Source organism: Drosophila tropicalis, unplaced genomic scaffold, assembly GCF_018151085.1.
Source record: "Drosophila tropicalis isolate 14030-0801.00 unplaced genomic scaffold, ASM1815108v1 contig_593, whole genome shotgun sequence".
Lineage (NCBI taxonomy): Eukaryota > Metazoa > Arthropoda > Insecta > Diptera > Drosophilidae > Drosophila > Drosophila tropicalis.
Window position 1 is genome coordinate 7,642,818 of NW_027173070.1, and position 25,830 is coordinate 7,668,647.

Below are 25,830 nucleotides of genomic sequence, written 5' to 3' on the forward strand. Positions count from 1 at the left end.
TTATGTATCTAAATACACCCACATAACAAGTGAAACATATATATTCAGAGTCACTCGATTGACTTTGACTTGCAATTGTTCAATGTTTGCTGTTCATTTGAATGAGCTTGAAATGACAGCAGTTATTAACAGTTAACAATTAACATTAATTTTCTGTTTCAATCTTCCAATTAAGGACTTGGCATTGTCCTTGCTTTAAACTGCGGATCACGTAATGTGTGCCGATATCGATGTGCATCTCATTCCTCCTTGTTTGTATTCTTGTTCTCTCAGTTTCCAACTTCTCAAGAAGAATGACTTTAAATTATAATATACCCATTAATGGGAAAGGAATATTAATTTTAAGCAAAAGCAATTATATGAACCAGTAGGATCTAACAAATAGATAGATATATTCTTGTATATTTCTGATCTTCTAAGGCTTAAGTGGGGTGACAAATTTGTACAATTGCTTTTTCTTTTCATGTATCGATATTGTACCATCCCTAACGAAAAAAAAAACCTTCATCACACTAAAAAGCCCGATTCTGATTCCCAAAGGATCATCTGCGAGGAACGGGTGGTACAATGAACCATATCCAAACAAATTATTAATTATTTTTCCATTGGACCCCTAAAATATTTCACTAGATATACCCATGGATTAAAGATCCTTAAATCTTCAATGTAAAAACAGGCAACTCTAGAAAAGAGACCTAGTAATTGACCTAAAATTACATTTAAAAGTGAAAAGAACTTCAAAATAGTTTTCAAATTATACATACTCCAATCGGACTCTATATTTAGAATTTAAAGTATAAAACTCCCTTGGATCAAACTTTTCATCACCAAAATAGATTTCCATAGTTAGGAACAGGTAAAAATTACTTACTGCTAAGTATGTACATATTTCATCATGACTCAACACAATTAACTTCACAGATAGTAATCGAACAAAGTGGGGAATACTATATATATAGTATACTTACAGATTGTTCTTCTATTACGTAGAAATTTAAAGAAAAATAAGATAATTACTTTGACTTGCATCTTTTGTGTTTGTCATTTAAATATCTATTGGTGTTCTTATAGGGTATGGATAATGTCGAAGTCAAGAACTTGTCTCTCTTGACACTTTCAAGTTTTGGCAAATTTCTGCATGAGGCTGGCCTCTCGATTCCCGCCAGTTTATTGAAAACATTTCGTTTGCTCAGCTGAAAGTGGAAGCCGGCAAACTGTTCGTTGTTGTCGTTGGCTGTCGGCCGTTTTTGCATTATTTTGTTGTCGCTGTTGTTGTTGGTGTTGGTGTTGTTGTTATTTTTTGGAGTCTCAGTCCCCAGTCTCCAATAGCAAGTCCCCCAGCCGAGAGTCGGCTCAGTTTTAGTTTCAAATCAGTTGCGACAGCAAACGCGCGTGCGGTTTAAAACAGAAGGAGACAGAAAAATAAAGTAAACTGTGATTATTTTTAACGCTAATTTTATTTGACTGCTCGATTTTTAGTTAATTCGTGTTTATTTTGTAGTGAGATGAAGACAACATTATAACCTACAAACAAGCAAACAAAAGAACAACAAAACTATTATCATTGAAATTCAAATTGAGTTGTCATTATTAGTTTATTTTTTTGGTAAGTTTTTGTATTAAACTTGTCTTCAATCTGGTCAAAATTGGTTTAACTCATTGACTAGAAGTAGAGCACAAAAAAAAAAAGGTGTTGAAAATGTTAAATGTAATTGAATGCTTGGCAGGAAAATATCCATATCACTTTTTTGAATTGGCGTCATGTGGTTTTTGTATAGAGACAGACAGACAGACGGACAGATAGATAATGCAACCACAAAGCAGGTGATGACAAACAAACAACAACAACAAATTATACTAAATACAATTTAACTCCCAACTACTAAGCTATGTCTCTTTCGCCTTGTTTACATCTTTTAGGTCTCTTTTAAATAATGAAATATAATGTATTAGTTTTTCTGATGGCTTAAACATGCTGAAATTCCAATTCTCTGGATTTTGAATATATATACATATTACCATTTCAATAACCTTCTAATTGATTGAGCCAAGTTAATGCGGTCAGATACTTTATGCTGAAAGTGAGGGGACAAACTCAGCTTCTTCTCCTCCTCTGACTTATTTTTAAATACTCTCTACAATGGTCGAACAATGATAGAGTGTTTTTCCTTCTCCAAAAGTACCTTCACATGAATAAAGGAACTTGTTCCAAAGTTATTATCAGCAATAATTATTTGCATGTTACTCCAAACTCTCTTTTTGATTATTGTTACTTGCACTTTTTTAAGTTGTCAAGGAGTTTGGAGAATATTTTGAGGCATAATTTTTATATAGTTTTATTACCAATAATTTAACATATCGGATGTATACATCATACATCCAAGAAGGTTAAAGCGAGCATTACACTTAGGATCCTTTTTGAAACCCCAAATTTCTTTCGTTACCAGTTAATGCCAAAATTTTTGATGTGAACCTAAAAGTAAATAGAATAAAATTTACCAGAAAATAGTAACAAATTTTAGAAAACATTTTTTGATAGTTTATTTTAATTAAAAAATAAGTGCGAATTATATTTTAACTTAAAGATGTACTCTAAAGTGATTTTTTAGTGTAAAATTTTTAAATAATTTGATTGATATCAAACCTTTTTTGTTAGCCAGGTCAAAGTCGATAAAAAAAGACAAGATTTTAATACTTTTCGATTTTTAACAAAATATATGTAAATATTTCGATATCCTTTGGAGAATGTCTTTACGGACTACAACAATTAAACAATACATAGAATTTATATTTTAAACTTTTTGTGTTATACACTTAAAGATAATTTATTCAATTAAGCCAAATAAAAAGCCTATAAAAATTCAGTTATATGATCGTTTTACGAATATCCAGATCATCTGCGATCTCAAATGATTCAAATAATCGAAATTCTATTGTAATCTTAAGCAAATGAATTTGAAATATTTCCCATTATTATAATTGTATAAGCCATTTCTGACCAAGTGGAAGGAAATCGGACCTACTATTTATTGTTAAGCGGGAAAACGGGGCCAAACGTAATCGGAAAATCTTCTAATACTTGCACTCTCTCAAAGATACAAAGGAAAATCCAAGACAAAAAGAAAAAAGAACGCACTAGAAAGTAACCCAGTGAATGTTTTTTGTTGTTGTTTTTCGTTTTTGCTTTGTGCCACTTACAAAAAATGTGAAGATCAGCTGCAAGTCTCCTGTCCCGCTGCCAGATGAATGTATCTTTTGCCCGATGGCGTCTCGTGGGTGTAGATACATTTAACATGATAGAGCAAATTTGACTAACTGCAGCAACTGTGAAACTGAGCAGAGAGTCACGGCATGAATGAATGAATGAATGAACCACAAAAGGAAAACGTACAAAATTTTGCACGAATGCAATCGATCATCTATTTTAATGGAGGTGCCGAGAGCTAATCCCACCGCATTTGCATTTGCTCCCTGGTCCATCCATTGCCTGCTGATTTCAAGCCAATATTTCCGTGTATGTGTATGTAATTGGAAAGGCGTTGAGATCTTGCGCTTCATCGACTTCGATGTTTACTTTGGCTTAGATCGGCAATATGTTAACAATATTTCTTTAAACGAACACATACACACAAACAAACCAGCCAGAATGTTGCAATGTATATTTTGCTTCATTGACCGTGAACTTGAGGGGTCGAACAGATGATTTCTTCCTCTATTTGCTTTACTTTTGTGCACTGCGCAAAACGAAAATTCAAAAATCAAACACAAAACAGAAGTTATGATTATTCAATATGTAAATAAAGAAACTTGCCCAGCCACAACCACAACAAACCCCTTTAAATTTGCATGTAAATCTTATAAATTGACCACTAAGGTTAACCACATTTTTGTCCATGTTACAGAGCCGAAAAAACAACGGTTCCGACAATTCAAAACTCGAGCAAATTGTAACAATAAAGCCCATAAATATATCAACTGATAAACAAAAAAACTAAAACAAAAGCAAAACACAAATATTCAAACAGTTCCGGCTATTCCATGGCAAAGACTTTAACCAAGTAACAAAAAAACAAAAACTCTCTATCCCCCCTCACCCCACTCTTTCTGACTATGACCTAAACGGGCTACTGGTCTTTGTGCTCAAATGACGGTGATGTCATTTCGTCTCATCTGTTTAGTTAAGAGTCAGTATGAGGGGTCAGTGAATTGGCATTAAGCCATGTCTATCAAAAGGTAATAAACTGGCTTAGGCCTCTTCAAGCCGAAATGTGTATCACCATTAAGGTTGAAGACCCCTCGAGTCGCATACCACATACTTTGGCGTACTGAAGCAGGCCAAAACCATTTCAAATCTAACAATTTCAAAGAAGATAAAACGAAAAAGTGTCTAGGAGTCTAGTAATTAAAGAGGGGGAAACTTTTTATCAGATCGCCATTTCCATAAATTCAAATTTCCTTAGTAAGTCTGAAATTACACAAATATATGGATCAGTTTAGTGGACAAATCTATTCTGTTTACTCACTCATGAGTCACTTAACTCTCTAGTCAATTTCGCTTATTAGTAATCAACTTACTAAATACTAATCTTAATAATAAACATATTATAATTTCGAAATGTTGTTGAAAATAATCATACATATTGATAAGGAACCTTCAAAATTTTCGTTTTTTTTATATTTAATAAACCAAATTATAGATTTAAGAGTTGATTTATGCAACTGAGTAGTATCTATATTCAATTTCTAAAACTATTTTATTTATCCAAAGTAAATTTTAGAAGAAATCAATTTGGATATATGTATGTATGTAGCCTCATTTGCTTGATCATTAGTTGATTCTGATAATTCAACAAATTCTTTAAATATTTACCAAGTTTTATGAATATAAACATTTACATTTGAAAACTTTTACTGCAACTGCATTTAAAATGATATTCTTGATTACAATCGGATAATAAAATGATTTAAGTTATCTCTGGGCAAATAATGTTTATAAAGATGCCAGGTTACAGTCTTCTATCTTATAAATAAATATTATTAACTATATTTTTGCAAGGTAGAGTCTCATTTCATTTGTTACAAAAATTAAAGAAAGAAACAAATTAAAATTGATATGAGTAGATACTTTACTTCAAATAGTTGTAATATTTTTAATAAAATCAAAATGGGCGCTGATGAAAGCCGATCAATATCGGAATTGATTCAGGAGCTTAGCTCAATCTTTGACCGAGTTGAGATGATGGGTTCCCCGTAGATCTTAAAGTTCCTCTGAGTATCTCATAGTCTACACTTGCCATCAGCTCCAACCAATCGTTCTTATCGAGGCATTTTAAATAAATTTTATAATAAATTGCCAGAAAAAGGTCTTCATTTAAAAGAAATCAACTTTAAAACAAATCATAAATTATTTATTTACCTCATGATTTTTGTAGTCTCTTACAGCATAATCAATTAGATGGTTAATGGCAGCCAGAGTTTACTGTATGTGTATCAGTTTATGATATTTAATTTCTGTGTTTGTTTTTTGCATTTGTTTGGTTATATTTTGATGGCAAACCGTGAGGTTGTCATTAGGTAAAGCGCCATTTAAATGGATTGCAATTGCTGGCTTGGATTTTGCTGTTCAGACTAGGATTGGGATTGGTGTTGGGGAGTTTGGGGGCTTGGGGACTTGGGGTTGATATTCAATATGCGGCAATTAAAATGTAAATTGCATAAAATGCAGTTTACGTTTTCGCTGTCGAGCAGCTCAGTCATCGGTTTATATTTTTCTTAACGCTTTTTTTTTGCCACTTGATAGTGAAATATTGCTCATACGCACTGTTAAGGTTATTTGTCAAGAATATATTTGCAAAAAATGGAAATAAACATGTATGTACATAGAATTAAATTGACACGTTTTTAGCATATTTTTGTAATTGCTACAAAACAAAATGATCTTTACGATGCTGACGACGACGACGATGATTATTATGATGATTATGGCCCGAGGGGGGAATATCTATTTCAATTCAAAAATCCACACCCAGTCTAAGTTGCGATCATTCTATGTCTATAGATCTATCTAATGTCGATTCTCAACTTTGGCCTTTTGCCAACCAAATACCAAAACAAAAACAAAAACCACACAAAAGTGTAGCGTAACGCCCCCCCACTGAGTAGCGGTTGGCTTGATGCATATTGAATTGATTAATTGCATTTTATTGAATTGCTTTCAATCGTTAACTAAATTACATTTTGGGGACGCCTGTCAATAAATTGACAAATGACGTCACCCCGTTTACCACCTGCTGGTGCTTCCTTACCCCCTCTTCTGATTAGTGATCACTTGATCACTTAGACGACAAAAATAAAAGCTAAAAGCAAATACGGATCTCAAAACTGACGTCACGCTCTATTGAGTTTTAGTTACTAAGCTGTTAGTGTTGAATGTTTGCCCATTGTTGACTTTTCTCACTAGTCAACAAATTTGTTTGCCTTTTCAAGGGGAGAGAAAATTAACAACAACAACAGCAACAACAATTGTTACAATTCACACCTAAACAGACACTTAAACACCCAAACACCCGTTAAGAAGTGGCGCTTAAGTAGTCTAAGTTTTTGTTTTCTATTGTCACTTCAATTATCCATTACATGCTAATTGCTGACTACAGAAAATATTCATATAAGAGTTCCTTTTCTTATGCCCACCAATTGTGCATGTTATACATATTGAATATGAGATAAGAAATTGTCATATGTATATCTACATTCGAGCACTTAGTATAGAAAAGTTTATATATTATATTTGTTATTATTTTTTGCATTTGATTGACATGTTGATTAGCCTTACTTAACCTTGAAATCGATAAATATCACATTTCTGCGGCACTTGATGGGAGGTGCGTCAATTTAATTTATAGAATTAATTCTAATTACTTTAAAAGGGGGAAAAGTTGGTAATTTCTGCGAAAAAGTTTTCAAAAATGTTCCAAAAACTACACAAATGGCAAATATTTGGGCTCAAAATTTCATTTCCAAGGGACTTTGCTGGGGGGTTTGCTTCTGTTTTTGGGTACTTTGGCTTCATTTTATCTTACAAATTGTTTCTAAAGTGTCATAATTTTGTTTAATAAAGTATTTTTTATTAAAATTGGTTCAAAATTAAATACGTTTTGCCCTTGATGAAGGTGCGTCAATTCAGTTTATAGATCCATTTCTAATTAGTTTTATTAAACGTTCGCAAAATCATAAAAAAATCTCTGGAATTGGGACTTACTTCATGGGAATGTAAAAGAAACTATCAAAAAGTTCCTCAAGTCTGACTTAATATGATTTTTTTTTCACCTTCAAACTCTTTAAAAAAGTTTTTGGTCTGGCAGATCTAAGTTACTATATACTAAAAGTTTTTAATTTAAGCAGAAAGAAATAAATTTGGATGCAAATCAATATTTAGATATAATTTTAGGCTCAGGTTGTGTGTAAATTAAATTACGCATCCAAAAAAATAGATGAAATTAAAGAAAATTTTAAATTAAATTGCTTACGGATTAAGAGTATGAGATAGAGAGTGAGAGAAAGAGAGAGAAGTCGTTTCGAAATCTTTTAAGGTCACTACCTTAAAATGAAATCCTCATTTGAGTATTATTTGCTAAATATTTTCACCGTTTTTAGGATGCATTTTTTTTTCGTTTCGTCATTGTCTGTACAAAGATTTGGCAATGAGTCGTATGCGTGATATTTATGTAAATTTCAAAAATTGCCATATTGAATTCTTAAAACAATTCATTTTAAGTAAATTAATAGAGACATGAAATGTTTTGTAATAGCATTAATTAAAAATAGAGATAATAAGCAAATTTGTTAATGGAGAATACAAATAAATAAGGTATGAAGTTTAATAAGACAAGAAATTCAAAATTTTCCTAATAAAGTAAAATATTATTACATTAAAAAATAATTATATGTGTTGTTTCTATACGTTATACTAACTCCATTCTGTCTTATTAATTATGCTAAAAATTACGAATAAAATTATAAAATTAATAAATTATATTAAAAATTGCATTTGACCTTAAACAACTAAACAGGAAACTTTAGATCAAAATGGAAAAGGCAAAAATTTGATATTGTTTAAATATATAAGTATAAATATATTTATGTTATTTGTATTTAATAACTGAAGCGTCATAGATTTTAATAGCTAAACATCACCTACGTTTTACATACATACATATGTATGTACGTACAATCATATCATCAGCATGAATCAGCTTTAACAATATAAAATACAATTCATTGACTCTAAGTGTCACTGACATGAAATGCCTCAAATTTACATAAAAACATGTGTTCATTTCTCTCTCTCTCTCTTTTTATCTATCTTTCTCTATGTCTCTTGGTGTGTTTTGTTTATTTCGTAGACAAAATGATTCTCATTTGGCATTGACAATGACTTTTTCAGGGGAGACTGACTATGAGAAATGTATGATCGAATATAAATCAACAAATGTGAGCAAAATAGAAAGACAACCATTAAGTGCCATTTCTAATACCCTATAATAGGATCACTGAGCTCTGAGAAAGTACATGACCATTTGCAAATCTGTCTATAACAAGAGAGGTTCCATTCTTTTCACGTCTTTAGGACTCAAAGAAAAAGTATTCTTAGTTTAGTTAATGGGTATCTAGAATTCGTTGCCCCAATCTTAATCTTAAGGCACTTAATTGTTTGGCTAATTTTCATCAGTTACGAGTACTTGTCCTCATTTGGTCTCTTGCAAATTTGATTGAAATTGTAAATTTTTAAAAATAGACACAAAATGAAATTACTTTCTAGGTAGACATAAGGAATGTGGCCCAGAAAGAAACATTTCGTATTTTGTTTTCATTTTCGCTTCATGGAAATTAGTTCGAATTTGGCTAAGCCCAACACCCACGTATGTATATGAGACTCGACAACTATTACCTACCATGACCAATTCTCATACCAATTCCAAATCCCATTCCAATTGAAATGTAAACCTCACAGACTTGAGTTACCCATGAAGTTGTCCCACTGGCCGATATAATTTTGTATCTAGATTTAGTACTTGGGCGTTTAACCGACTGTGCGGCAATCGAACTGTGGGCGTGTGTGCGATCAGATATAAATTTGTTTATACTTGCGACTATTGCATATACAATTAATACATTTGTCATTAACCATAATAATAATAAAAATAATATTATAAATTAATCTAATTGCCAACATGTGTTTTTTGTTTCGCCTTTGCCTAGAAAGTTTAACAAAAATGGCAATTTTTTTTTTCTTATTTTGGTGCAATAATAAAATGGAAATTCTGTCTAAGAGCCAAATCAAAAAGCCATAAACAAAAGTAACTTATTTTTTTAAAGATGACTTTCAGATACTCTTTAAGCAGTTGGAATATTTGCATTTGTTGTCCTTAATCTAATAAGAATTTCTATAATTTTGATTTGCATTCAAGTGCGAAAATTTAACTTAAACCTGAACTAAACATCTTATATATTTTAATGAAACTTACCTGAAAGATGTTTGTAAGTATTGTGGCGCCCCTAGCGATCAATAGTCAATCATCAGTTTTAGGAAAATATCTGAAATCTTTACCAAGGTAAAATTCTGACAATTTTTTTACTTTTTTTTTAGATATTTGACTTAAATTTTTTATTGAAAGTCGATATTTTTATTTCCAAGCCTCGAAAACCAATATGTTTTTCAAGTTTTCCAAATTATTGTGACTTTTACATGAAGATTTTTTTAAGAAATTGATTAGAAATTATTTGTTTTTATATTGAAGTGTTTGCTACCAATTTAACATAAGATAAACTGTTATGAAATGGAGATATATCTTTTTAAAGTCATTAAGAAGTTGGCCAAAATACAGTCTAAGAAAAATTAACTGGATGTTAATAAAACTATTTTGAAAAATTCTTTAAAAATGCTTTAAAACTGTTAATTTGTGTTTCAATTTAAGAAATTTTTAAACAATTTTTAAAAATTATGTCTTAATCTTCTCACTAAAAAATGACAGTTTTATTGAAACTACAAAAACCAATATTTTTCCCAATGGATATCATTTGGAAAGTTAATCGACTGGGTAGCTTTCATTTTATAGAATGATGATATATGTAACTAGTAAAATTTAATGGCATAACTTAATATTTTAGTGCAATCAAATGATTATCTTATAAAAATTGCAAAAAAAAAAACCTCTTTAACGAAAACCTTAACCATTTAAAAACAAAATCTAAGTTCAAACGATTTAGGCAATTAAAGTAGCTATAGTTTATAAAGTCTTATACAGACCAGGCAGAAATCATATCACTTTAGCAGTTGTGATGATAAATCGACTGATAAGGATTAATTTTCAATGTTCAAAGACTTTCCTTTGCTTTAGTTTAACAATTAATATTATACTTTTAGACTTGTTTAAATGCTTTCTTGTCCCTATCTCTGGCTACGTGCTATAAAAAGCTGCTGAATGTCAGAACTCTCTGCCTCTGCGTCTGCTTCTGCTGCGCTGCTTACAGAGCAAGCAAGCGTATTTTTTCCCCCTGTGACGCATAACAATTCCCAAACAGTTCTGGCTTGTGCCAACTGAGAAGTAGCTCAAAGTGCTCGTGATGATTTAGCGAGGTGTGAGGATTGGGTTTAGTTCTTGCATTTTCAATGCTTGATTGCTGTGTTCGCCCAACTGTTTACGTTACGACTAAAGAACAGCCATGAGAAACATCTGATCTCGCTATTTATTAACTCTTAAAATATGAATAAATGTGTAGTATATATGCTTATTTACTAATCTACCGGATGAAAGATGATAAATCTACAAAATTTTGATTGACAGCCCTCTCCTGGCCTGCCTAATTTGGTTTTGAGAACCTGTCAAGTACCATAATTACTGGCAAAGTACAAAAAACACACACAAACACACACACACACAATCGCAGGTATCATGTGGGCGTTGTTGATGAGTGCATTTCAAACAAATCTTTTGTATACGACGTACAAAACACCTTGCAGTAGAGCATCTCAACGGCAGTCATGATCTCTAATGAGCTAAATTTAGAAGCTTACACAGTTTTTATTATATACATATGTATATATTTCTTCTCATTTTTGGTATTTAAATGGTTGTTGTTTTTCGATGAGCAAATTATTAATTATCAACAATTGAAATGGGAATGGGTCTTGTGGTTGGGTTTAAAAGAAAAACAATTCAATTTGTATATCTTGTTTTTTTTTTTTTTTTTGTTGTGTTTCTTCCACTTCTTCATCTTTGTTTTGTTTTGGCGCATACGTAAGCAGAGACCCTGCAAATTGTACACACATTCTTACACACACACACACACATATATATCTATATAAACAGGGAAATATTTATCTTCGAAGAAATAAACGCATTTTCCAGCAGAATACGCAAATTGCTGACAAGGTATTTTCATTTCGGAAAAACTATTGTAGATAGTAGAACACGTGCAAGAGTGTGGATTCAAGTGGATGCTGCAGCTAGGAACGATCTCAGGTATTATCTCTCCATCATCAGACTCACAGATGCCAAAAACAATGAATGAATGTAATATCTGTTCCTTCCTATTGTCAGTTCTAAATCAACCTAATGATTCATTTGTCCCTTCTAAGGTGTTTCATTCACAGTTCTTGGCTTGATGGATATTTCCATTTGTATATAACTTAAACACACAGCCCAAAAACACCGTACAGGAAACGTTCTTTACCCATATCTGACAAATTTTTATGAGTTTTCTTTATTAAGTAACGATATTCTCTCATTTATAATCCAAAAAGTTTCATCAAACTAAACATAAATGACCAATTTTGATTATGTTTTATGACGAATTTATTGATGGAACCCCCTACAAAATTTAAAGAAAAGAAAGAAAATATTAACAGTTGTCCTTTTGTCCTCTTTTACCTAACAATTAAAGTTGATTTTTTAAGGTAACTTATTGTAGGATAATTCTTAACTTTGGCCCGCTTCAAAAAAGGATTTCCATTTAAATAAGTATTACAAGTTTTTCCTCTTTTTGCAAAAAAAAAAAACCATTTGAACGACAACTTTGAACTACAGAATATTAGAATATTAAAACTTTTCTTCTTTTTTCGTTTTTTTTTTTTTTTTTTTTTTGCCTATTTCTTAAATTTTATCAAAGCTTTACTTAAAAAAATACAACAAATGGTTTTGAGTTTTAATTATTTAACACCAAAAATTATGTCGAAGACCTTTTCTAATTGTAAATTTGTGTAAATCAGCAAATAATAACAAATATAATGTTGTTTTTAACAAAAGCTTGGATTATTTTCACTTGAACACAAAATTAAACTTATGTTCTTTCAACAATTTGAAAATAAAGAGATTCAGAATTATATTTTAAGAAGTAAATTTAAATCTCTTTGCCATTGATGTACAATTTTTAAATAAATTTTAAGTAGATCCCTAAAATCAGACGCTTCTACCTAAAATAAATAAGGTCTCCTAAATTCGAAGTATTTAACTTTAATTTATAGATAGATATATAAAGACTTCAACAAAGTATAATGACAAACTTAGTTGATTTGAAATATTTTACATTTCTATATCTATCTACGAAGAATAGATTCAAATAAGATATAATCGAGAGCTTTACCATGTATTTTTTATGGATTATCTGTAAAGTATTAAACTAAAATTCCATTTTTTTATGTTTGGCATATTAATCGAATTAGTCAGATCGTAAAATATAAACATTGACCTATTAAAAAGTTAAACGAAATATTAATTAATGAAATCATCAACGATTCAGGGGAGATATATATACATATATCGACAATCTTTTTTGACTAATACTAAAGAAGATCAATTCCATTCAAAAATTTAAAAACTGCTTCTTGTTGGTTGTATGTTAATTTCCATCCAACTACTTGAAAGGTGTTTAAAAAAAAAAAAAAAAACTTTTGCTTCATTTGCTGCTTATAAAAATTTTGAAAAAGAAAAACAGAAACAACATAAATTTTTTTTTTTTCAGTTCTCAATTGGCCATAAACAATGACGTACAATAACAACTAGAAATGTTTGGCTAATCTCTTAAATATAGAACTCGTCCATGGAATAATGTTTTAAAAATAGATTAATTAGTTAATCAGCCTTAAACTTTAAACGATAAAAGAAAAAATGCCTGTGGCTCGGACTGGGCCAAAAAAAAAAAAAATATATGAATTTGCAGTCAATGTGCAAATATGCCAGACATTAAATAATAAACAATGAAGAAATGTAAAATAAATTATTCAAGTGGGTGGGGTCCAACACCCAGCACCCAGCACCCGGAAGAAATTTAATCAATAAATAAATTAGAAATCAAACTGGTGGCCCCAGCTAAACAAATAAACCAAACCAAACCAACAAACCAACAAGCCGATCGACTGACCAACCAATTGTTGAAATGTCAAATTCCTGACCATAAATAAATAAAATGACTTAAACAAATAAACACAACAAAGAAGAGAAAAAAAATACCAAAACCACAAACAACAAACATACAAAACTTCGCAGTCGTCGCACTTTTCTTTCTTCTCGAAAAAAAAAAAAAAAACATAATAATTGTTAATAAAATAATTCATTTTCAATGTCAGACATCAGCAAAAGTAAAGTATTTAAATTGCAAGAACACTTGCACTCTGACAATTGAAATATGTGTGGATCGTAATTGAAACGGATCGACTATTTGAAATATTAAACACAAATATGCCAAAAAAACGAGACCCAAAAGGCGTGCCAGGGGAGTAGCTGAGGAGAGGGAAGTATATTTTGTCTTGTTTGTCGGTCTTCATCAAATTACACGTAACACCAGAAGTTTGTGTTAATTTTGAAGAAAAAAAACTTACACAAATTTTGTATACCCTTTCGAAAAGTTTTGAGATTTTTGTTTTCTAATCATTGCTTCTTTGAGATATTGAATGTTTCCGACTTTTGTTTTAGAAACCATTTAAGTAATTCAAAGACTTTTGAAAACATTTCCTGATGAAATATTGGAAAAAAATAATATCTTGTCTTCTTCAGATTCAAAAAATAATGAAACAATCCTTAAAGTATCTCTAATTTAAGCACAAATGTTGGATGATATATGATCTTTGACTTGAGTTGCTCTTTAAAAGTGTTTTTAAACCAAATATATGAGCTCAAAATCGAAGAATTCGTCAAACTAATTGTAAGATAGGTAAATATTTAGTTCGACTACTTCAACCCCTTGTAATCGAGGGCTATATCTAGTATTATCGGATATTGTCAGGCTAAAAAAAAACGATTCTGTCAGTTTCGGAAAGTATCCTCAGAATATACATACATATGATTATAATTCGATGAACATTGCTTGGACTTATTGGACTTATTGAGTGGAGTATAGACATATCACAAATCCAAAAAGACATTCTTAGGTCTTTCGATAAAATCCAAAGAGCCCTTTTTTCGGAAAGAGTATAACGAGACAATGACGAACTTTGAAAGTGCGAGGGAGAGTGATAGAGATAAAGAGAAGACTACAATTATGATATACATATATATATATATGTTGGTTCTTGTTTGTCGGTCTTGAAATGAAAAAATGAACGTTGAAATTTAATTCAATTGAGTTTGTGGTCACACTTCCACTTGTTATGAAGACAAGCCAATTCGATTTCGTCATAACCTGGACGAAATGGGATGGTGATGTCTGTGAGAGTTGTTGTTGTTGTTGGGCCGGGATGATGGCGTGCCAAAATGACCCAATTGATGTGCCATTCAATATCAGTTTTTCCCAATTTTTACTAATTTGAAACAGGCCGCAGCGAGAAAATATTTTGCATAACAAAAATTGAAAATTCCATGAAATTCGTGAAATGCAAAAAACAAGAAGCTAAGAAAATTTTCAAATAAGGTGCAATTTGAGTGAAATATTTCAAGGTTATATTTATATGGCTGCAATTGACCTCCGAGAGACACACAACCAAACAACCCACCCACACCCATAAAAACACACACACACACACACACACACACACTAACACACACAGCTCATAGAATTTCGACAATTTTACAGGTATCAATTTGGTTTCGCTCGATGCCATTTCAAATGTTTATCCTTTTGTGGTCCAAACCACTCGCCCCTGCCACCCTCCCACAACTTCAGGGTCAAAGTCCCCCACCAAAAATAAGTAAATAAATGAAAATACCACACAATAATTGCAAAAATAAACATCGAATAATAAAATGATCTGCCAAATATTTATGCATTTCAATGTTTGCTCGTTGCTTGCAATTTAATCACTTGCCAAAATAATGCATACATATATCGGTTGGTGTGTCTATATCTTTTCGATTTATAGCTACATATGTACAAAAGAATATTTTCATGGCCATTGCCCTTCATCCAAAAGTTTGAGGTGCTAATCAGGTGATGCAGGTGGCTGGTCCAAAGGTGAGAAGCTAAATTGGTTTCACTTTTTATCGATCATCACAAATGTAGGCCAAAAAATCAGTCTAATTTCGAAAAGATTTCAAAAATATCTGCTTCTCCATTAACCAAATGTTATCTGCTTGATTTTATCTGCTCTAGAACTCTCTAGGGACTAAAACTTTCAGTTTCCAAATTCATTCAGGATTCCGTCCTAAATTTAATCAAATCGAACAAACTATAATATTTTATATATATTTTATATATTTTTGTCAAATTTTATAGAATTTCGACAGCTTATTCTCCCCTTATAGTAAATACGATTATTAAGAAGTATCGGTCATATTTACAGATTTTGAATAAGTATACAAAAAAGTATATGCAAACATATGCCGAAAGCTAAGAGAGTAAAATTTTAGATGCATACATTTTCTAATGTGATGATCAAAGACGAACCCAAAGATAAGGTCTAATACTCGACCTTACTTGGATTTTAGATTATGATTACACATTTTTCGATTGGACTACATCCAAAACTTCTTTCTAGAGATGTCCCTAATCATGACCCACTTAACTCAGAAAGAATTGTTTTAAAAATTTATGTGTAAAACCAGCAAAATAGAAATAAAATTGCATAAAATTATATTTTGGGCATCATTTTATCTGTAATAACTAATAAATTTACTAATTTGCCTGACCATAAAAGATTTAAATTGCTTTGGAAAGTCCTTAACTTTAGGTGAATTCGCCCCTGAATTCGCTAAGGTTGATGTTAGGCCAATGTTAACTGGCGAAAATTCATTTCGAGTCTGGAATAAACAGATAAAGTTGCATTTCACCAAAAGCCAAAACAACCTTCTTCTCGCCAGCTAAAACCTGTGATATGTTTACCTCTATAATATAAAAATCTTATTTATATTTGATAAGCACAAGATATGCATTTAAAACAAAATTTTGGACTTTCCCCGATTTCATTGACATATTATTTATACAAATATCTAATTAATTCCAGCCCTATACAATATATAGTCCACGTTGTCAGATATTACGGGGCAATGACGAATAAATTTATTGCGAAATATGGGATTGCCTATTCTAACTTTTTACGTATCATATATAAGATATATTATTGATAAAGTGGCTTATATATTACTTTGCCTATTTATCAAAGTTCATTAACAATCCCTTATAAAGCAAAGTTAATGGAAGTAGACAGACTGATAGCCATATACATATGTATATGTATGTACTTTCTTTATAGATTAAATTGTTTTAGTTTTCGTCATTAATTTCCCAACACATATTTCTTGACTTTACTGAATACGAAACATTAATCAAAAGTACAAATTGTGAAACAATCATTGCTGATTAACACAACTATTTTCCAATAAAAAACAAAACAGAAAACAAAAGGAAACACAACAACAATCAAATTGAACAATGTAAATTTATATCAACCATCGACGCCCAAAATGCTGATAAGGAAGTTACAATGTTTTGCATGGTTTTCGTTTTGGGGGATTGGTGTTTTTATATCATCTACTCACAGGGTGAAAAGGTATATGAAGGACGTCAAAATTTATGAGAAATATATAAACTTATGATCAGTTCAATCTAACTAAGCCTGTTTATCTATCGTAGATCCTTGAGGCAAGTGAAGTTTGTTTTACTCACCTCTAATATGTAATTTTTTCCACAATCTCTGAGGTATTGGTCAGAAATCTTGAATACTATAATGTTGTTTCTATATACATCAGCCCATCAAATTTCATGAAATTATAACCTAAAATAACCAAGTTTTGCTTATAACTAGAAGTGACAAAATTCAAAGTTGACCCATAAAGTCGCCAAGTTTCAAGTTGTGCATGGTATAACACAGTCGATGCGACACTTTGAATTGATTTTTGTTTGTTGTTGATATTGAGTGTACTTGAACTAGTTCTACCTATACCTAGATAAGTTTTGTATACGTTGTAAATATCTTCCGGCTCGAAAAGATGTTAAAGACTATCTGATAAGCTATATAGCAAATAAGTGGTTTCTCGATTGGCTTTTTGAATTTGAAATCGACGCACTTATGTACTCGTACATATGTATGTACATACATACGATGTTTGTGTCCAGTTCATAAATATTTTATCACATGACTGACTTCACTACATTGGAATGCCGCAATGCTTGCGATTGTTGGGCGATTGGTGGGGGGGGGAAACACGGCGGATCGGTGGAAAGAACGTAGAGAGAAGTGCGTACGCTTGAATATCAATAGGTATATATTTTCGATTTACACATGCTAATTTCTAATGGCTCAAAGCAATCGATTGGCGCTTGTTCGTTCAAGCGAGCCAATTAAGTATGGAATAATTATGTTTAAATATCGTATATTTAGTGAAAATTGGAATAACTAATCATGATAAGAATTGTTTCGTTATTTCGTTTTTGATGACATTTTAATTAACTCGCATGTCTACATGTCTGTCGAGGCTCACGTTCGGAAGTTCAAGCTAATTGAATGCAATTTTAATAGCTCTACGTCGACAAATGGCTGAGGAGAGGGAGATAGAGTGAAGTGTCTGACCAATCGGTCACAAATGTTGTCATACTCAAAAAGATAGAATAATGAATAAAAGTTACATACTATATATTGTTATTTCTATGACTAATTCATTGTGATTGTCATCGGGGATAAGTGGAATTCTCAAACTGAATAGTTCTTAATCACCCACCATCAAGGTGGTGCCGGTTGGAGTCAAGTCGGGTTGGGGGCGGGTGTCAGTCCAAGTCCGTAATTCGATATAATACGAAGGCATTATCACGGTTTTGCATACCCAAATGTTGTGCCTGTCTGCGGTTGAATTCTATTTGCTTTTATTTTAATATTGTTGCCTTTTCACAGACAGAAATTGGTCATAAAATTTAAGTTTAATGTCAACCAAATGGCGACACTGCGACTTAACGCCGTCTCTCCATCTCCATTTCCATCTCCATCTCCATCTCTTGACTTCATTCTCATCAGAGATGATGGCTTTATACCATTTTTTGTTTATTCTCCAGACACTGGAGTTTTGGTTAACCAAAGGCAAAATAACAAAAAAAAAAAAAATAAATAAACAGAACAAAGACTTGTTTTTTATTATGTTTACTTCATGGACAGTTTTTTTTTTCTCTCCACTCTTTTGTTAGTGTTATGTTTGTTCGCATTAAGAATTTATGATTCACCATACTTTATGTATATGTATTCATGGCTATAGCCAAATTTCTAATCAATTTTCTAATCACATAAAATACGAAATTATTTAAGCAGATAAATTGTATTCGTTGGCTTCATTTAATGGAAAATTAACACAATTTTCTATACCCTAATAAAATTCTCATGTTGAGTAGACGAAACACTTCAGAAAGAGTATTAGAAATCAGATTCAAATAATAAAATTGTTCAAGTATCCTTAAAAAACTCTTCTTCTTTCATCTCTATTTTGTTTCTATATTTTGTCCTTATCCATAGAAATGACAATCGATGTCCCAATCAGAATTCTCGCAATGTATTTGTCGCCTGAAACAAAATTTTAAGTCATCTATCTGAAATTTTTGTTATTAATTATAAGTTATAAACAATCCTGGTATAAAATGACCATGATCAGTCAATACAGACACGTTCATTGGATAAAATTCGAGTAGATCAGGTGAATATCTATCTATAAATATCGTTTGAAAAGAAGTTTTTTCACTTTTTAAAAAGATTAAAGATTAAAAATCACTTTTAAGTGGGGATAATATCATAATATCTGTCCCTATTGACATTAACAAACCTTTTCCAAGTTCTGTTAACGTAAAATGTATCCAAAAAAAATTTATAAATTTGAAATATTTCTACCAAGGTATAGAAACATTTCATAGATTATTAATTACATTTTCCAAAATTTTTAACCTTTTAAGCTTTGTGCATTTTTAAGCACTTGCCAAGTAATTTAATAAATAATTTAACGTAACTAAATTTTAAAAATTGCAAGAGAGCAAATGAAACTTTTAAACTTTAAGCTATTTTTTATATTTGGTTAAAATGGTTGAATTTAATAAGTTCTTAAAATATGGATTAGTGATTTGAGGTTCTCATGGTGGCTATAGAATTAAGAAAAACAAAAGTTGAAAATCTAATAAATAAGTTTCATTCCATAATATTCAATTCTTTTACAAAATATATCTCACAGTGCATAGAAAATTTGGTAAATACTCATATAGGCCAAAGAATTGTGTCCTTAAGAGTTCTATGTCCTCCCCCACACTTGGTTTAGAGAGAGTATTGCTAGGTCGTCATTTATTTCGTTTCGGACGTCATTCTTTAATGGGTGTGGGTAGATTCATTCATAAACGTTTTTGCCCTACTCATTGATAAACAAACCACAAATTACTTTCTGCCAGCCTTTTGTTTGTTTTACCCATTTATTAGGCTAACTAGTCATGTCTATGGAATGGGACTTAAAAAGTGGTAAAAATTATAAAAATTTCCGTTTATTTTTGCTCATTCTTCAGTTTTTATGCAAAAAACAGAAGTTGCCAGAAATGAAACCAAGTGAAATGACAGACTCACTTGGAATCAGATAAATCTGGAATGAAAAAAAAAAAAAACATTGCTCTAAATTGATATGAATATAACGAGGAACCAAAAAACAAGAAAAAAAAAAACAAAAATATCTCTCAATTTCGCATTGTTTATAAATTTAATTCAATTCGATTTTGGCCTTGAACCCAAATTGGATCCAATTATATCTTATCAATTTCTTTATTTTTTGGCAAATGTGTTAATATGTGAAACCAGAGCCAAAAGTGAAGCAAAGTTTGTTCATTTGGTTCGTTCTTGTTTTTATCTTTATCTTTATCACAAATCTTTCCCATGGATCGATCCCTTTTGTTTGTGAAGATTGAGAAAATAAAGAAAATGTAAAAAAAAATTGACCGAATTTGGCAAACGAACTAACTCAATTGGGGCCTTAACGAGAGGTGGTAAGTGTATGGGGTGGAAAGGGTGGGCTGAAGAGTGAAGAGGGCAGAGAGCCACCTACACTCGAGCGTCGCTGTTAACAGCAGCAGCAGCAGCCGCAGCCGCAGCAGCAGCAGCAACGGTTTTGTTCTCTCCCTCGATTCTTAGTGAATTCAGTCAGCAGCTAGCCGCGATCGGAGTCGGAACACAAAACGCTATAAAAACCAAAGTTCGAACCCCGCCAAAACAAAAACCAAAAGACAAAGCCAAAAATCAAATTGGCTTTGCTTTCCAAAAAAACAACAAAAGTGCTGAAATATTTCATACAATTATAAAAGTTAGTATCGAATTACCAAAAAAAAAAAAAAAAAAACACAACAATTAACTGCAAAATGCAATTAGGCAAAAATAAATAAAGGGCCAAAATGCCTCAGTGTCTTAACTCTTAACTTATCATTTACGGAAATGATGAGCGCAAAACTTGAATAATTAAAAAATTACCATAATATTATGTGCTTAAAAACAGTGTAAAATTAAAAAAAAAAAGCAAATAATAATAATAATCTGTAATTATATAGAAATTTGATATCTAATTCCAGATTTTGTTCTGTTGTAAATATTAACGAAATGCAGAAATCTTTTTAAAAGTTAAAAATGTTTTTTGACAAAAAATATTTCCAAAAACAAAATCAAAAAAAAAAAAGGAATTACTTTAAAAACATTTTCCATTATTCTTCAAAACCAAAAAAAAACCTTCTCAAAAAATCAAACATTTTGCAAAAACTTTTCACAATTTCGTTAAAATTTAAAGCAATATTTAAAATTTAATAAAGTACAAACAAATTTTTCTTAAAAGTTAAATAAAAAATATTTTGTTTTTACTAATTTTAAGTTTTAATTTGTGCAAATTTTTAAATTTCAAACTATTTCTTCAAAGTTTACTTGAAAAATTTGAATTAATTTAAATGAAATTTATTGTATATATTAAATTTAAATTAAATTGAATTTAAATTAAATTTAATTTAAATTTAAATTAATTGTCAAATGATTTTTATAAAGTTGATAAAAAAAAATGCAAAACAATTTTTAAATTTAATTAAAATTAATGAAAACAAAAAAAATAAATATAATTGCAAAAATTTGAAAAAAGCTTGAAAATTTCTTGAGAGGAAAATCAAAATATGAAAAGTTACCTAAATATATAAAATATATCAGAATAATGAATACTTTTTGAATAGCTTTTTGTGTTGTGAAAATATTACAAATAATATAAATTTTAAATAAATTGGTAAAAAACATTCGAAAAAATTATCACAAAATAATGTTAAAATTTCTGGAAATATTTTGCAGTTATTAAAACATTTGTCGAATTATAACGAACATTTTTTAATTTATAGAAACAAAAATTAAACGTAAAAAACATTTGGCAAATTATAACAAAAATTATGTAAAAATTTCAGAAATTTTTGCAACAAAAATATAAAAAAACATTTGGCAATTAAAAAATAATGTTTATTGTAAAAATATTTAACCTTACAGCTGTTGATTTAATAGAATTTTTAGTAAAAAGATTTGTTAGGACTGAAATTGTTTAATTTATTAAATATTTTTCACTCCTTTAATTGTTGATATAGCCTCAAAAAGCATTTCAAATTGGTGTAAAAAATTGACAAAAAATAATTTATCATTGTTGTTTTTTTATCCTTTTATATAAATCATTTAAAGAAATTTACAATTTCCTGTATGTCAACTCTCTAAAGTTGTTTAGAAGAAGATAAATTAATTGCCAATTGATTTGCCAATTGAATTGCTAATTAATTAACAAAACTCAAAACTTTAAAACTTTCAAATTAATTAACACGAAATTAAAAACGGGTTCACCATTAGTGAGCAACAACAACAACAACAACAACAACAACTGATAAAAGTAGAAAACGAACAAAATATAATAAACCAAAACCGAAACCAAAACCAAAACCAAAACAAATTGAATGGGAGAGCAAAAAACGAAAAAGAATAAATTCGAATAAAGAACCTTTCAGACAAATGTTTGAACACCTTTTCAGAGATCAGAGACGACGTCCAATGAATGATTCAATTTGCTATTTATGTACTAGACGAAAACAGGAAAATCTATTTGCATTATTATTATTATAATTCTCCTCATTTTTTTTTTGTTTTTTCTATTTTTTCGTTGGGTTTTTAAATAATAACTCAAACAAGTTTAAATTTTTGTTTGTCGTCAACGGGAGAGCGGATGCAGGAGGAGAAGGAGAAGGGGGAGGAGAAGCCCGCTTCTTTTCTACTCTACTACTAAATTGACCGGACTTTGTTTTTATGGTTTTTGGATTTTTCGCTTGGGTGTGCTCAAAATTTTGGATGAGTTGATGACTTCGTTGTGTGTTTGTATGTTTTGGGGTGTTTGTTTTTTTTTTTTAGAGTTTTTGTTTATCGTATTGGGGCATGAAAGTCGAAACTATTGGGCTGACGTCATCAGAAATGGGTTGAAAACCGTTAAACGATTTGGTTATTGTTGGTTTTGCAATGTTTTTTTTTTTTGTGTTTAGCCCGTCATGAATAATTCATTAACTCGAAATTTCCGAGTTCATTTAATGCGTTCTAATCGCCATCAAGAGGGTAATCTGTTGACACATTGCAGAGGAGGAGCAAGAATGTTTCACTGCTAATCTAATCTGGGATACATGAGACTGTTTGTGCCAGAAAATATGCAAATTTCTTGTTTTTGCTGATAAGATAAGAGTCAGTTAATTAATGAATCTTTTGGCTTTGTTTTATTCCTTTTCAGTTTAGGCAAGAATTATGTTTGTGAACTTTAAAGTGGCGGCTGGCCTGCTGCTAGTGGTGATCCAGCTGGGTCAGGTGGTTCAGGCGTTTGATCACACACTGAAATTGGACTTCCCCGGACCATATTGCGGACGAGAGAATACCTGTTGCAAGGATCGTCGGGATGGCTGCGCCTTGCCCATATCAAGTGAGTGAGAAAATGTTGTTAGCCGGGCATTGATTGATTGATTAGCTATTCGTTTTTAGCCTCTCTGTGTTATTGCGATGAGTTCTGTGATCGCGATGAGGGCGGCGATTGCTGTCCCGATTATCGCTCCTTTTGCTTTGGGGACCCGGATCCCATTGTCAGTTGTCTGCACAATGGAGTCTACTTCCACAAATTCAACAATACGCGGGATAATTGCAACGAATGCCGCTGTCTAGATGGCGGACGAGTGCAATGCGACACCGATCTGTGTCTCACAGACGATGACCTCATCCACAGTGTCAACTCGATACACCGATTGGGCTGGTCGGCCCGCAAGTACGAAGAGTGGTGGGGCCACAAGTACAGTGAGGGTCTTCGCCTGCGTTTGGGAACCAAGGAGCCCACTTATCGGGTCAAGGCGATGACACGACTGACCAATCCTACGGATGGTTTGCCCGCTTCATTCAATGCCGTTGACAAGTGGTCGAGTTATATCTCCGAAGTGCCTGATCAGGGTTGGTGTGGCTCCAGTTGGGTCTTGTCCACCACTTCGGTGGCCTCTGATCGTTTTGCCATTCAGAGTCAGGGCAAGGAAATTATTCAGCTGTCGCCACAGAATATTCTCTCGTGCACACGCCGCCAGCAGGGATGCGAGGGTGGTCATTTGGATGCTGCCTGGCGCTATCTTCACAAAAAGGGTGTCCTGGATGAGAGCTGTTATCCCTACACTCAGACCAGAGGCACCTGCAAGGTGCGACACAATGGTTCACTCAAGGCTCATGGCTGTCGTCCAGCTCCTGGTGTGGATCGCGATAGCCTCTATACAGTTGGTCCCGCCTACAGTCTGAGTCGCGAGGCTGACATCAAGGCTGAGATCTTCCATTCTGGTCCAGTTCAGGCCACCATGCGGGTATACAGAGATTTCTTCTCCTATTCCGGTGGCATCTATCGTCAAACGGCGGCCAATCGTGGAGCACCAACTGGTTTCCATTCTGTCAAATTGGTTGGCTGGGGTGAAGAGCACAACGGTGATAAATATTGGGTGAGTTAGGTCAAGATTCTAGAACTCGCGTTCTTTCTAATCTAAACCAATTGCCCTATCTTTCAGATTGCCGCCAATTCCTGGGGTCCTTGGTGGGGTGAACGTGGATACTTCCGCATTCTACGTGGTTCCAATGAATGCGGCATCGAGGAATATGTCCTCGCCTCTTGGCCCTATGTCTACAACTATTACAACACAAAATCTGTCTAAAACAAAAACTATCTAACTACCACGCCCAGCGAATTCTGAAAAAAAAAAAACAAAACCGAGTAATCTCGAGTAGTTACGATACAACAAAGAGGAGAACAAAAAAAAAAACAACATAAACAACAAATTAAAAACTAAAATGAATTATCTCATGCTTCTCAAAATTTTCCATTTATATTATGGCACCACTCAAAGTGAATTAGGCGCTTTCTATTTTGTAAATTTTTTTATATAACCTATTCTTATTATGCTTAGAAATTTTAGTAACTAAAAATGATTAGACTTAAGTGTAAAGCAACCACCACCTAGCACAACCACCAACAACACCACCAACACCACCACCAGACTCTGATTCAAGCCCAGACCCAGCAAACGAATCCTTTCATCCTTAAGGATAACCTACATCTATAAATATAACACGAAACTGCCACCTTGATAACTCCACACTGCTCCATCCATTCAACAACAAAACTCCCAACTCCCAGATACTGCCTGCATGTGATCGATGGAAGGATATTAACTATATATAGATGGCCCATAGATGAGTGTAGAATGTGTGTGTATATTGTATGAGAGATCTCATTGCGAATAATACATAATGTATACTTCTGGCAATGAACAAAAAAAGAGAAACAAAACAATGATAAGAATCGTACTTGTATTTGTATTGTAAAATGGAAGCTAAGTTATGTAATTGATTAATAAACGAATTACCATACATGTTGACAATTTGTTGTTGTAGAAGGGTTTCCGACCACTGAAACTGAAAGGTTTTGCCACTAAAGCAACTTGATGGCTCTGAATCCTTCACCAACTGCATTAAAAGAAGAATTACCAAGACAGAAGATGACTTATAAGGAACCCCACGCAAATGGAAGGACTTCGTTTTATAAGTGGAGAATCTTTGGGAGAGGTTTTTTGTGGGAAATTTCCATCCTCAAGACACAGGACTTTCCCATGACGATTTTTCCTCCAATAGCCGATTCTCTTCATCATTTAGAAATGGATCCAGAGGAAAGTCTGCCTAAACCTCATATAGATACATTCATGCTCCGCCATGCCAAATCGTCTTTTATTCTCATGAGATTCGGAAATTTTCTGATTATCAGACATTAATTCTTAGAGAAATCATTTCCTACATGATAGAATTTTTCATACCAGGCGAAATACATATATCCATCTGATAAAGCT

At 32.0% G+C, this 25,830-nt stretch overlaps 1 protein-coding gene across 2 annotated transcripts; it reads left to right on the forward strand.

Annotated features, from left to right (window-relative positions):
• The first annotated feature begins 1,484 nt into the window (after window positions 1-1,484).
• Window positions 1,485-25,360, forward strand: Swim (Secreted Wg-interacting molecule). Of its 2 annotated transcripts, none has more exons than XM_068290583.1 (4): window positions 1,485-1,606; window positions 23,205-23,390; window positions 23,450-24,432; window positions 24,499-25,360. In XM_068290583.1, exons 2-4 carry the CDS (start codon window positions 23,219-23,221, stop codon window positions 24,640-24,642), a joined length of 1,299 nt encoding a protein of 432 aa, XP_068146684.1. In that variant the 5' UTR covers window positions 1,485-1,606; window positions 23,205-23,218; the 3' UTR covers window positions 24,643-25,360. The 2 variants fall into 2 exon arrangements, with proteins under 2 accessions (XP_068146684.1, XP_068146683.1); XM_068290582.1 differs by lacking the exon at window positions 1,485-1,606 and adding an exon at window positions 20,588-20,735.
• Window positions 25,361-25,830: the final 470 nt, after the last annotated feature.

Excerpts from the sequence above, each read along its gene's own strand:
- Swim (XM_068290583.1), top strand. The coding sequence starts at position 23,219 with ATGTTTGTGAACTTTAAAGTGGCGGCTGGCCTGCTGCTAGTGGTGATC. Across the intron at positions 23,391-23,449 it reads CTGCGCCTTGCCCATATCAA|CCTCTCTGTGTTATTGCGAT; the intron begins GTGAGTGAGAAA and ends ATTCGTTTTTAG. Across the intron at positions 24,433-24,498 it reads ACAACGGTGATAAATATTGG|ATTGCCGCCAATTCCTGGGG; the intron begins GTGAGTTAGGTC and ends CCTATCTTTCAG.